This window comes from Panthera leo, chromosome E2, assembly GCF_018350215.1.
Source record: "Panthera leo isolate Ple1 chromosome E2, P.leo_Ple1_pat1.1, whole genome shotgun sequence".
NCBI lineage: Eukaryota > Metazoa > Chordata > Mammalia > Carnivora > Felidae > Panthera > Panthera leo.
Genome location: NC_056693.1, coordinates 13,548,981 through 13,561,111, shown reverse-complemented (window position 1 = coordinate 13,561,111; position 12,131 = coordinate 13,548,981). Strand labels below are relative to the sequence as shown.

Below are 12,131 nucleotides of genomic sequence, written 5' to 3'. Positions count from 1 at the left end.
TGGTCTGTTTCCTGGAGTTTGGGAGGTGGGAGGAGAGCCCAGCATGACTAGTTTGGGACCTTGTTTCTCCACTCTAGATAAAGAAGGCCAGGCTGTTGAGATATCTACTTCCCCCGGAAACTTTAGCAAGCGGAGGGTCCGTATCCGCAGACAGGGTGGGGGTGGGGTCCTCCAGAGATGGTCTCTTGTTCTCCCCTAGATGGAACAAGACTGCTGTTCAGCAAAGTGACCATGAGGCTGGCAGAGCTGGCCCTGCCCAGTAAGGGTGGGGAGGGGTCCAGTGTGAATGGCGGGGAGCAGCTGGGCTCTGCTCTGTCAACTGCTCTGGGGCCCCACAGGCGCAAAGACCACTCCAGGCCTCAGAGTGGGGAGTGCGTGTTTTTCAAACACAAAAAGTAGACACAAACAGTCTGTTCCCTCCGGCTGCCCCGTCCCCTGGCCCGGGAGGACCTAGGAGGGGCTCAGGCAGTCACGGTTCTAGAATTCCTCCTTCACGCTGAGGCCCAGAAGGAGAGGCTGAGTGAGAGACAGGCACCGAGGTGCCGCCAGGTCTGTGCTGCCCTCCTCTCCTCAGCTCCGCCAGGCTCAGCACTGGAGCTGAGGCTCCTGCAGCTGTTTCCAGAGCCGAATGCTACCCTGGGGGCTGAGGGGCCGCACCAGCAGCAGGTCCCGGAGAGCACAGGCTTCAGCAGTGCGGTCTGCTGGCCAGGCTGTGAGGAAGCCTTTGTGGTCCCTTGGTGCCAGGCCCAGGGCCCGGAAGCACAGGCCAGTGTAGACATCGTCGAAGGGGAAGGGGGCCACACGGGCCGCTGCCCGCAGCAGCCAGGGTGCCAGGCGCCCGGCAATGACATAGCCACCGCCACTGGCATAGGCCGGGTATTCACCTTTAAAGAAGGATCTAGGCACGTAGAAGGGTCCTCTGGGCTTCCGCAGGGGTCTGGCCTGGGTAAAGACCTCACCCAGGTAGAGGCTTCGGGCCCATCTAGGGGGCAGGGCCCGCAGGTGGTCCAGAAGGGCCCGTGTGTGCACGAAGGCGTCATCCTGAGCCTGCAGGACGAAGCTCACGCCCGGGCAGTGTCGGTCCAGCCAGGCCAGCAGCAGCAAATCTTTGAGCGTCCGATTGAAGGGGACGTCGAGGAAGTCCCAGAGTAGCAGGTCACTGTAGCGGCGACTCTCCCAGGCCACCAGGGAGCTTAGGTCAGGCCCCCTCTCACCCTCTGGTGACCCGAGCAGGAAGAGCAGCCGGACCCCAGGAACCGGACTGCCCCACGTCTCCCTCACGGCCTGTCGCTCTGCAAAGCGCCCTGGTTCCGACTTGATGGCCAACAGAAGGTAGGGGACGTCCGTACCTGAGCAGTCGGCCACTTGGCCGCCACCACTTCTAGGCAGCCACTGTGGGAAATTCCGGCAGGCCGCCGACAGCAAGAAGCGGCGGAGGTTCTTGGGGTAGGAGGCGAAGTCTGGGATCTCTGCAGCAGCGGCAGCCCCCCAAGCCCGGCAGCCCCCTGCCTCAGCGCTGTCCCCACTGGGCAGGGACCCCAGGCGCCACTGCTGCTGGTTCCAGTATGCAGAGAGCAGCGGGCTGGTCTGGCCCAGACGGGCAGAGAGGTTAGCCGGCAGGGTGGGCTCGGGGCTGGCTGGTGTGGGGCCCAGTGGGGTGCCCTGGGGTCCCCGGTAGGCCTTGCTTAGCCAAGACTCAGATGTCCACTCGATGTACACCTTGAGGCCCAGGAGCGTGAGCAGCGCTGACAGGCAGAGAAGGCACTTGGGGCAGCGCATGACCCAGCCCAGGGAAGGGGCGGCCGCGGGAGCTGCAGAGGAGCCACGGTTGCGTCGGGGGGGGGGGTCGGTCCCTGCCAGCCCCTGTGCCCGCTCCCCTCAGCCCCAGACCCTGAACCCGCCCACCTCTTCCCTATTTCTGACCTTGGAATCCAGTTCCCATTCGTTCTGACACCCTGCTCTTTCCCCTGAGCCCAGCCCCTTCCACCGACCTGCAGGCAGCCCCCCCCCCCACCCCCGCACTGGGGGATTGGGGACTTGGCCTTTCCAGCCCCCCTTGGTCCACTCATCAGGCGCCAGAATCACAGGGTCAGCCCTTCCACCTTCTGGAAAGCCAGCCTCCCTCACCCTAACATTCCCCACCCCAGGGAAGGGGAGCCAGCGACCTTTTACCTCTGGGTCCAGCTCCCGCCTGCGCCGGTCCGGGCCTCAGCTCAGGCCCTCCCTCGCTCCCTCCCTTCGGCTCGGCTCTCGCCAACCTGCGGTGCAGCCGTCTGAGCCCAGCCCAGCCAGTCCGGAGAGGCGGGGAGGGAGGCCTCAGGGCCCCAGGGGCCGGGAGGGGCCGGGGCGGGGCCGAGGGAGGAGAGGAGGGGAGGGGAAGGGAGGGCAGGAGGCCGACCTGAGGGATGGGGCTCTGGCGTGTTGGGGCTGGTTTTCTGGTGAGACAGCGGAAAGGTTCAGGGTGGCCAAAGACACAGATGGGGGACCTGGCGAGGCCAGGCAGGGAGAGCCAGGGGCCTGGGAGAGTCTGGGGGTAGGGGGTGAGGCTGAGGGCCAGGCCTGAGCTTGAGCTGGGTAGTGCCGAGATGGCCCAGGGACAGGCAAGAGTCCCAAAGTGGCAGAGCTGGGAGGGGAGGCGGGCGGCTGGCGCCCGGCCGCAGAGGCGGCGGGCCGTGCTGAGGGGATGGGCCGGCCGTGCCAGAGATGGGGTGTGTTGTGGCCACCGGAGTCAGGGTGGGGATGGGGAATGGGCCGGGTTGGTGGAGGAGGAGGGATGGGGGAGACCTCCAGGGCAGGCGGGGGAAGAGAACGGAGAGATGGAGGGGGAGGCAAAGAGCAGAGGACTGCAAGGGGAGAGGCAGGGGAGGGACGTGGAGACCGGGAGTGAGGTACAGGGTAGCCAGGTGCCCCTGGCGGGAAGGGAGAGAGCAGAGGCAGATGGAGGACCCTGGGGTGGGACCAAGAAGAGGACGCCTGCGGACAGCCAGAGCCCGGGGAGAGGTGGAGAAGGGAGCTAGGGAGGAGCAGGAGGGGACCTGATGGAAAGGGAAGGGGTGGGTGAAGGGGGAGCCAAGCTAGAGGCCAGTGGAGGGTGGGGTGAGGGCACCCGGGGCCCCGGAGCTGAGCTGCCCCGGCACCTCCTCCACCCCTTTGGTGCCTCGGGTCTGCCTCACGGGGGCGGGATCCATCCCTCCCCCATTCCCCACTCCAGCCCCACCCACAGCTGCACCGTGACTCCAGGAACACTCACATCCGGCCCCCCGGGACAGGAGAGGGTGTCTGCCTGTGTTTACGTCCCTGCCCTCCCGGGGCCTCTGCTGTTGGGGCTGCTGCAGCTGTCTGGGGAGGCCGGCAGACGAGGTCTCCTTAGCCCAGACCTCCTGGAACCTTGGGTGGCACCGAGGACCCCTCTGAGCCTGGCCTGACCCCCTTCACTCCACCCTGGATTGGGAGGACCCTCTGATGTCTCCTCCTCGGCACCCTGTCAGCAGCAGCGGATCTGTCCGGAGCTGATCGCCTCCCCCTAAGTCTGAGTAATGGAGCCCGCGGGAGCCGCTGGAGGCCAAGCGCACAGAGGAAGTGCCGAGTGTTGATGCAATGAAAGCCAGAGTGGGAGAAGACAGCCGGGGGCAGGGCCCTGAGCGCCCTGGAAGGGTCTCCCCAGCAGGCCTCCCCCACCCCCACCCCCACCCCCACGCAGGGCTGGGAGAAGAATCTAGCTTCTCCCAGGGGTGAGAGGTCCCGCCACCAGGGCTGACGCTGCTCCTCCTGGGGGGTGATTGGAAATCTCAGGGTACAGCGTTGGTTGTTATGGAACTGGAACAGGGAAAGTCCATCGAAAGTCCATCGTGGAGAGTGAAGAGCTGCCTTCCTGTGGAACGCAGTTCTGGGGGGAGGTTGCAGGTCAACCATGAGCAGCCCGGTCCAACACCAACCTCCCTCAGCGCTGGGTCCCCCCCTCCAGATTACGTCAGGGCCTCTCTGGCTTCTCTCCTAACTGCAGGCCACACTGGAGTCCAAGTTCCAGTCAGCCGACCGGAGAGAGCCCTTAGAACCACCCAGCTGTACTAGCTAACTCATCACTTCCAGTAAGTGCCCACGGACCCGTGAACTTGGCCCATCTGTGTGATATCCACCGTCACTGGTCTAACACCCTTAGACCCCGGTGTCCCCCGGTTTCTGACTATATGTTTGCAAATCTTGCAATTCTTCTAGTGTAGAAAGCTGCACGCCCTGGGTCCCGGCGGACGTCTGCACCCTGGAGGGCAGAGATTTGACCCTTGGCATTTGTGGGTCCGGTGATAGCAGGGGTGCTTGTGAGGAGTCGGCGGGGGCGTAGATGCCTGCTTTCAAGGCCTCTGCTTGGGTGAGGTGAGCACAGGGTTGTTAAGCACGGGAAGGCTGCTGGGCTCCTCGGACATTGGGAAGGGAAGCTCTAGTGACTTGGGAGCGTGAGATCGTCTGCCTCCTCTGATTCCAACCGGACGACCCCATTCCAGATTTCGGGTCCCTCGCGTACCAGTCAGCACCCACGCTTGCACATAAGAAACTTGTCAAGGCTGGGAATCCAACCGTCATAACGACAACCCACAGACTTCTAGGTTGTGTTTTCAGTTCTGGCCACCTGCTGGAAGAACTTTGAGGGGGGGCAGTCACAGAAGCTCCCCAGTTCTCAGACCCTGGCCTGAGCTAAGCAAACAGACTTGAGCCTGTCATTGTCTGTGAGCACTGAAGGGCATGCCAAAGAATGTGTCCAGCACCTATGTTTAGAATTGTCACTACTGTCACATGGGTCAGGTGCAGCAGCCCCGGGGGCTCCCGGGACACGTGCTTCAGCTGGCACCTCATCACAGCCCCAGGCGAGAGCTTGACTGTGGTGCCACCGCAGCCGTGGAATTCTCCATCCCGCTTCTCACCACCCAAGAGCTCAGCCCTGAGCTCCAGAGGCAGGACAGGACCAACCCCAAATCCCAGCTTTTGTGAGTCTGTCTCCTGGAACACTCCAGATGCCAGTGCTGTATGAACGCGGATCCAGTCAGGAGAGAGACACCACACAGTAAATTGAGCAGGTGAAGTTTAATGTAAAGAATTATTGACTTGAATGGCAAATTGAAATAACAGGGACTCGCTGGTAAGGTGCCTCAGCATTTACTGGAGGTCCCCCAGGTGGGGTGCCGTGGAGAGTCATCTGCAGGGAGATGCCTCAGTGGAGGCACAGCTCTGAAGCTGCCGGGGGGGGGGGGGGGGGGGAGCTGCTGACCACCGAGCACTCAGGGAGCCCAGACCGAAGAGTGAGCACATCTGAGCACATCGTCGTCGGGAACCAGGAAGCAAAAGCCTCTCCTCCTGGAACCTCTCGGGCGCCCTCTACTGACAAACCTCTTCGTGCCACTTAGCAAAGGCCCGGGTCAGTTTTCACGGAGCAAACGAGAACGCTGAATTCGGAGCCAATACGTGGGTAAGCGGCAACACTGTGGGACCTGGGGCGCTCCCGGCATCTCGTGAGTGCAGGCCAGGGATGCCGTAGCCTGTGGTCAGCTGAGCGGTGTCACACCCCGAAGACCCATCCCCTGGCATGCCAGCAGCGCCCCCGTGTCAGCCAGGTCCAAGCAGGACACTCAAAGATACTTGGAGAGTCTCTGGACACAAGGGCAGAGTCTCTTACGTGCTAGTGGGCAGGTGTGGGGAAACCGCGGGGGGAAGCACAGCTCCTGGGGCTGGTAACCCTCCCCCAGGCCTGAAGAGGCAGGAGGAGGCGACTGTTGGTTGGAACCCAGGAGAGAAGCCTGCGGACAGAGCCTCCTGACAGGAGACAGGAGCTGTGACCTTTCCCCCCAGGATGCAGCCAGCCAGAGCCCAACCCCCACACCGAGTGAACCCGACGGAAGCCAGAAGTATGGGGAACCGTGGGACACTCCGCCGGGTCCCGCTGAGATCCAGCCTGACGGTGGCTGGCCGAGGGCTAGGCAGGGATGGGGCCGGCTGTGTCCCGAGGCTGCTCCTCTGGCCCCAGCTTGAGGCCCTGGGCCCAGTCGGCCCCCAGGACCTCGCAACTAGGAAGCATCTCTTCCACCAGGATCCGAGTGAGGCCCGGACTGGACACGGCAGGGAGGTCCGAGATGTCCAGTCTGCGGAGGTTCCTGAGAGGAGGCACCAAGGGGGAGGCCCGCGTCAGGATGGCCTCTGTGTCGGGGAGGGGGTGTGCCAGCCCCCACTTCAGCCCCCAGCTCCTTAACAGTAAAGTCCTCCAGGGTCCAGAAAACGTTAGAGCGGCTCAAGTACACGACACCCACCACGTTAATCCCGGACGCACACTCTAGCTCCTACTGTTTACGACAGTGCAAATGTCACGGGGTCTTCGTTGAAACCAAAAGGAAGAAAAACCAGGCATCCTTTCCCTCTGCCACAGATTCACCGCGACTGCTCATCTGTGCCGACCCCACACGTGCTCCGGATTAGTCGTGGCGGCGGGGACACGGGGACTGCCTGACTGGCCCCCTCCCCGCTTTCTCGCACCTGTCGGGTGGGAGCCCCCACCCTGGCTTGAGCCGCGGTCTCACCAGAGGTGGTGGAGGCAGGCGAGGCCCCGTTCAGAGACTCGGGGACAGCCGGCCAGCGAGAGCTCCTGCAGTGAGCTGGCCAGCGGGTGGAGGCGGCTGAGACACCAGTCATCCACGTGGGGGCAGCGCTGCAGCCACAGGGACTGGAGCTCCTTCAGGGCCACTGCAAGGGGGCGGGAGGGACGGCACTGACGGCCTTTCTGGAACCCACCGCCAAAGGGAAAACGCACGGCCCTGCCCGTCTCCACCGCACTCACAGAGGCTGTCCAGGCCTTGGTAGTTGATGGCACAGCCGCTGGCATCGACGGCCTCTACGGGCACCGCCTGCAACTTCAAGAAGTCCAGAGAGAAGTGGCCACGCTGATTTGGCCGGATCCACTCCCTGCCCTGAAACCTGGAAGGGGAGGAGGGGTGTCAGCAGGACACCCCCCCTCCCCAGACCTCCAGAGGATGCTCCCCAGCCCCGGGCGACATGGTCCCACGGGATCTGGTGCACTCGCTCTACATCAGGCCCTGAAAGTTTTCATGGGAACAAAATGAGGGGTAGATGCATAAATGACCTTTTTCAAAGAAGAAGAAAAAAGGGGAGAAACACCAGGAGGAGGAAGGGAAGGAGGAGAAAGGAAGGGGCCAAGGAAAGAAAAGAAACATGGATATTTACTGAGCACATGTGCTGGGCCAGGCCTGTTCCAAGTGCTTTGGTAGCAAAATGGCTTTGAATCTTTGCAGCAAACCTCATAGGTTGGGTACAACTGCTGTCCCGTTTTACAGGTGACAGAGCGGAACAAGTTCAGGAACCAGCCCCAAGCCCTAGAGCCAGTAGGGGCTGGAGCCCGGAGCTCATGGGGAGTCAGGAGAGCCTCAGGGTCCGTGCCCCACGGCCTCCCCCAAGCCCACTTGGGACACTTGTGCCATCATACCTGACCGCGCCTCCCTGCTTCAGGATGAAATAGGCACCTGCGACGTAGGGACCGTATCGCTGGTTGATGTGGTTGAAGGGTCTGTGGAGAGAACAGCAGCTGAGGGTGCGGCCCCAGGAGGTCCCCCCACACCCCTCCCCCACCATGCCCGGGTGCTGCCCAGAGTCTGCAGCAGCAGGTCTGGGACATGCAGACAGACAGACTGATGACACAGGCTGCAAGGATTTACTGGTATCTATTCAGTGCTGGGCACCAACAGATAGTGGCCCTTGCCCTTGTGAAGCTAATATACAGAAGGAAACAGATAACCAGGAAATTAAGGGCGAATTGCAGAGAGACTCTGTTCCACAATGAAAACAACACAGAGGGACTGACTAGGAGTGCCTTGGCTCAGGGGTGGGGAAGCAGAACGCTGCTTTATTAAGAAATACTTCATGCAGGAGGTGACGCTTGAGCAGAGATTTGAGTGGTGGGAAGAAAGTCGAAGGTCAAGGCAAAAGCCTGCCAGGCCGGGGCAACAGCTAGTGTAAAGGCTCAGAGGCTCAAATTAGGACGGCAGAAAAAAATGGCCACGTGGACACCATGCTGGTGGGCATAAGGGGAGTAGGGGTAGGGGTCTCAAGGCTCAGATTTTAGGCCCTGGAGTCTGGCTTTCATTCTAGTTGCAAGGGGAAACCATTTGCAAAATAGTGTTTTCCATTTTTTTTTAAAGTTTATTTTGAGAAAGAGGGAGAGAGAGAGAGAGAGAGAGAGAGAGAATATCCCAAGCAGGCTCCACACTGTCTGTGCAGAGCCCGATGTAGGGCTCAAACTTACAGAACTGTGAGATCATGATCTGAGCTGAAACCGAGTCCAATGCTTAACAGACTGAGCCACCCAGGTATCCCTCTATTTTAGTTTCTTAAGAGTCCTTTGGATGATTTATAGACCATAGACTGGAAGAGGCAAAAGGGGATCAGTTTAGGAGATTAGTGCACTAACCCTAACCATAAAATGAAGGGGCTCAGACCAGACTAAAATAGTGAGGACCAGTAACAACGGGTCAAATTTGCGATGATCTAGTATTTTATTGGTGGGCCGGAGGTGGAAGACAAGAGAAGAAGAATCAGGGAGGACTCCTTGGAATGTGGCCTGAAACACTGGGAACAGTGCTGCTGTCTCCTGGGATGGGGAAGGCTTGGGGGTGAACAGACTTTCTTAGGGGCAAGTCAAGGGCTTGCTGTTCCCCGTGTTAAGTCTGAGGTGCCATCCATGTCTTGAGGTGCCTCCAAGAGATGGTGGGCAGCAGGTCACCCATATGAGCTCGAACCCTTGGGAAGGGTGTGGCTGGAGATGAAGATACAACTGGGCAGGGCTGGTATGGAAGCCACACGGCTGTCCGGGAGTCACAAGGGCAGGATCTGAGTTCTCCCTGGTAAGGCCCAGCAGCAGGGTCTTTTTGGCCAAGGGTTCTCACCGATTTTTCTGGTGCACCTTCGACACCCGCTTTCGGAGCAGGTGGTCCCTGAGAGCCTCCACATCATAGAAGCGGTCAGCCAGGAACTGGAGCAGCGACTTCCCCTTCTTCTGATTGCCCTCGGGGGCCACCACCCTGCTCAGGCCACCGATGCCCCTGGTACCCCCATTCCATACTGGGGCCACCAGGTGCAGGGACTGGGGAGGATGGGAAAGGAGACGCTGAGTCTGGAGTGTCCTGTGAGAGTCAGAGCCAGATACCCCTGTTCTTGGTCCATGAATTGTCTCCCCAACACTGCTTCCTGGCTCACAAATTTCTCCTTTCAGAACTTCCAAATTCTGCTTTTGGGACCCCCCCTCCCAGATTTCCCCATGTTTCCCCCAAATTCAATCCTAAATTCTCTCTTAGATTTGGCCATTCTTGGTCATCCCAATTCTCCCCCGATCTTTCCCCAAACCCTTATGTTTGTGTATTATCTGTGCTCTTAATTTCCCACAAAATATCCCCTTAATTATACCCCATTTTCCTTGGAGTCTTCCTAAATAACCCACTTCTATCTCCCCAAAATATATATATTTTAAAGATTTTATTTGTAAGTAATCTCTACGCCCAATGCAGGGATCGAACTCACAACCCCCAAGATCAAAAAATATATATTTTTTAAAGATTTTATTTGTAAGTAATCTCTACGCCCAATGCAGGGATCAAACTCACAACCCCCAAGATCAAAAGTCCCACGCTCTACTGACTGAGGCAGTCAGGCGCCCCTCCCCAAAATAGAATCTTAATTTTTCTTGGTTTCTCCAAACCACCCTTAATCTACCTCCTCTTCAATCTTCCTCCAGTCTTCTCTTAGCCTGCTCCAATTTCTCCTTCTGTTTCAACCAAATTTTCTCAACAATTTGCCCAAATCCTTATTTTTCCTCAAAATTCCCAGGTTTCCAACCTCTCACTTTATTTTTCCCTAAATCCATTCCTTGATTTTACTCAGGTCTTCCTAAATTCCCTCCAGGAATATCGCAAGTTCTTCCCTTAATTTCCCCCAGGTCCCTCCCTCAGAACTGCTAAATTTGACCCTTTGTTTCCTGTCCTCAATTCCCATCATCCCTTTGCTTTTCCATAAAAATTCCGAACTGTCCCATGAGCTCTCCTCAACTGTATCCTTTTGTCTCTTACCGCAGGCCCTCAAACCCTGACTTCTCCAACCCCTCCCTAACCCCCTTCCTTTCCAGGTCCCACTCCCAGGCACTCGCCAGCCCGACTCATAGAGCCCGCAATCGATCCCTCCCTCTGATTGGCTGGGTGCGCCATTTTCGGAACACACTCCCTGCTTCCCCATTGGTTCCCCCAGCCAAGTCCCCGCCCCGCTTCCTCCCTAAAGCGCCCCGGCTATCTGCGACTCACACCGATCCTTCCCGACCCCCAGAGGCTGCGTGTCTGCGATCCCATCGCGAGCCTTAGTGGGAGAGGCCTTCTGCTGTCTCTTGCTCCTTGCTTCCTGGGTGTTGACAGGAACCCTGAAGGCTGAGACAGCAGAGCAGGCTTCAATCTGGGGGCTCATGGAGATCCGGTCACTTACCGCCTTGGGCGCCGCCATCTTGCCAGGCTACGTAACCGGAAGGGGCCGGTTTTTCTTAGTCCACCCGCTTGATTGAGCCTGAGACTACTTTTCCTAGGGTGCCGGCCTCTCTATTTTTCCGACTCTCCTCTTAAAGGCACACGCACTTTTTACTCCGGTTTAGGGATTCCTCCCACTGCCATTTCCATGGTCCTTACAATGAGACTCTGCAGGCTTTTCCTAGGAGATAGCGGTTAGTCCTTCCTGGTAGACTGGTAGAGTACCCTTCCTCCGACTGTACTCACAGTCCCCGTGAGCTGCTCTCTTCCTCCAGTTTTCATACTGACTAGGGAACTGAGTCATTCTTTACACCAGGATCAGGGAAGGAAAAGGTCTAGTGGGTGGTGCGGTTAGACTTCAGGATAAGAGAGATGAGGTCTCAAGACAAGTACTGTGATGTGTCTACAATTTCAGTTTGGAGTTCAACTCCATCTCTCAGTGTGAAGATTGAGTATGAAGTCTTGTGGATAGAATTATTTAAGTGTTTACTGAGTATCTAGCACGTGGCCCACACTGTTTTGGGTACTGGGGTTACTATGGTGAAAGACCAAGCCCTTATCTCAGGGAGTCAACATTCCATGGCTGAGAAAAGATTGACAAGAAACAAAAGAATAAGCAAGATAATTTTAGGTAACTCGTTTGATAAGAGGCAAATAACAACAGGCAATATAATAGGCAGTGACTAGGGAGTCAGGACATGAGTAAAAAGTCCTCTCTGAAGACGAGGTATTTAAGTGGAGATGAAGGATAAGAAGGAAACAGCCATTCAAAGATCTAGGGGAAAGGTGTTCCAGGCAGCTGTAACAGCCAGTGCAAAGGCCCAGGGGTGGGAACCAGCTATCAGAGAGAAGTAGGAGACTAGGTCAGAGTGGCGGGCAGGAAGTGGACTGTGCCCTATTCCATTCTCAGGGGCATGTCATGATATGATTTACTTTTTTTTTTTTTTTTTTGCGAATAAATAACAGGTTTAATGATCCATTTTTTTTGTACCCATAGCTACAGAGACATTATAATTCCGGGATATGCAACCATGCAACACAGACCAACTAGCCAATTCTAAACTAAACTTGGCTTCACAGGGTGCCTGGGTGGCTCAGTCGTTTGAGCGTCAGACTTATGCTCAGGTCATGATCTCACAGTTCGTGGGTGTGAGCCCCGCTTCAGACTGTGCTGACAGCTCTGGGCCTGGAGCCTGCTTCGGATTCTGTGTGTGTGTCTCTCTCTCTCTCTCTGCCCCTTCCCCACCCCCAATCGCACTCTATCTGTCTCTCTCAAAAATAAATATTAAAAAAATTTAAAATAAACATTAAAAAAATTAAAAATAAGATAAAATAAACTTGGCTTCTTACAACTACCCTGTACGTGCTGCAGTCCAAAATGACCCTAATCTCACATGAAAAGTTGTTATAGGGGAACCAGGAACCTGGCTTTGTGGCCAAAAGTAAAAACGACAAGTGTAGCAACGGAAGTGGAAGTGTAGTAAACGGAAGTGTAGCAATTTGGTGGTTAGTTGGAACTCTGGTGCCCTTCACTGTGCTGCTTCATTCTTCTTACTCTTGTTTTTCTGTCGTCCTTCC

The 12,131-nt window shown here is 57.4% G+C and overlaps 2 protein-coding genes across 3 annotated transcripts in view; both read right to left on the bottom strand.

Moving 5' to 3' along the window:
- Positions 1 to 16: 16 nt before the first annotated feature.
- Positions 17 to 2,305, bottom strand: B3GNT8 (UDP-GlcNAc:betaGal beta-1,3-N-acetylglucosaminyltransferase 8). Its single transcript, XM_042917649.1, has 2 exons — positions 2,173 to 2,305; positions 17 to 1,811 (listed from the first exon to the last, which is right to left on the bottom strand). The coding sequence occupies exon 2, from the start codon at positions 1,777 to 1,779 to the stop codon at positions 586 to 588; it is 1,194 nt and encodes a 397-aa protein (XP_042773583.1). The 5' UTR covers positions 1,780 to 1,811; positions 2,173 to 2,305; the 3' UTR covers positions 17 to 585.
- Positions 2,306 to 5,237: 2,932 nt separating this feature from the next.
- Positions 5,238 to 12,131, bottom strand: part of DMAC2 (distal membrane arm assembly component 2) — a 57,305-nt gene continuing 50,411 nt past the window's right edge. Inside the window, exons 5-10 of one of the 2 annotated variants that reach the window (XM_042917642.1) lie at positions 10,516 to 10,734; positions 8,937 to 9,133; positions 7,481 to 7,561; positions 6,818 to 6,954; positions 6,561 to 6,723; positions 5,238 to 6,140 (exon numbers count right to left, since the gene is read on the bottom strand). In XM_042917642.1, coding sequence (XP_042773576.1) covers positions 5,963 to 6,140; positions 6,561 to 6,723; positions 6,818 to 6,954; positions 7,481 to 7,561; positions 8,937 to 9,133; positions 10,516 to 10,533 — 774 coding nt within the window. In that variant the 5' untranslated portion in view covers positions 10,534 to 10,734 and the 3' untranslated portion in view covers positions 5,238 to 5,962. Of the gene's footprint in view, positions 6,141 to 6,560; positions 6,724 to 6,817; positions 6,955 to 7,480; positions 7,562 to 8,936; positions 9,134 to 10,340; positions 10,461 to 10,515; positions 10,735 to 12,131 lie in introns of both variants that reach the window. The other variant, XM_042917641.1, reaches the window with a different exon arrangement.

Bases quoted from the DNA above. Each gene is read 5' to 3' on its own strand.
- B3GNT8 (XM_042917649.1), bottom strand. From the start codon at position 1,779: ATGCGCTGCCCCAAGTGCCTTCTCTGCCTGTCAGCGCTGCTCACGCTC.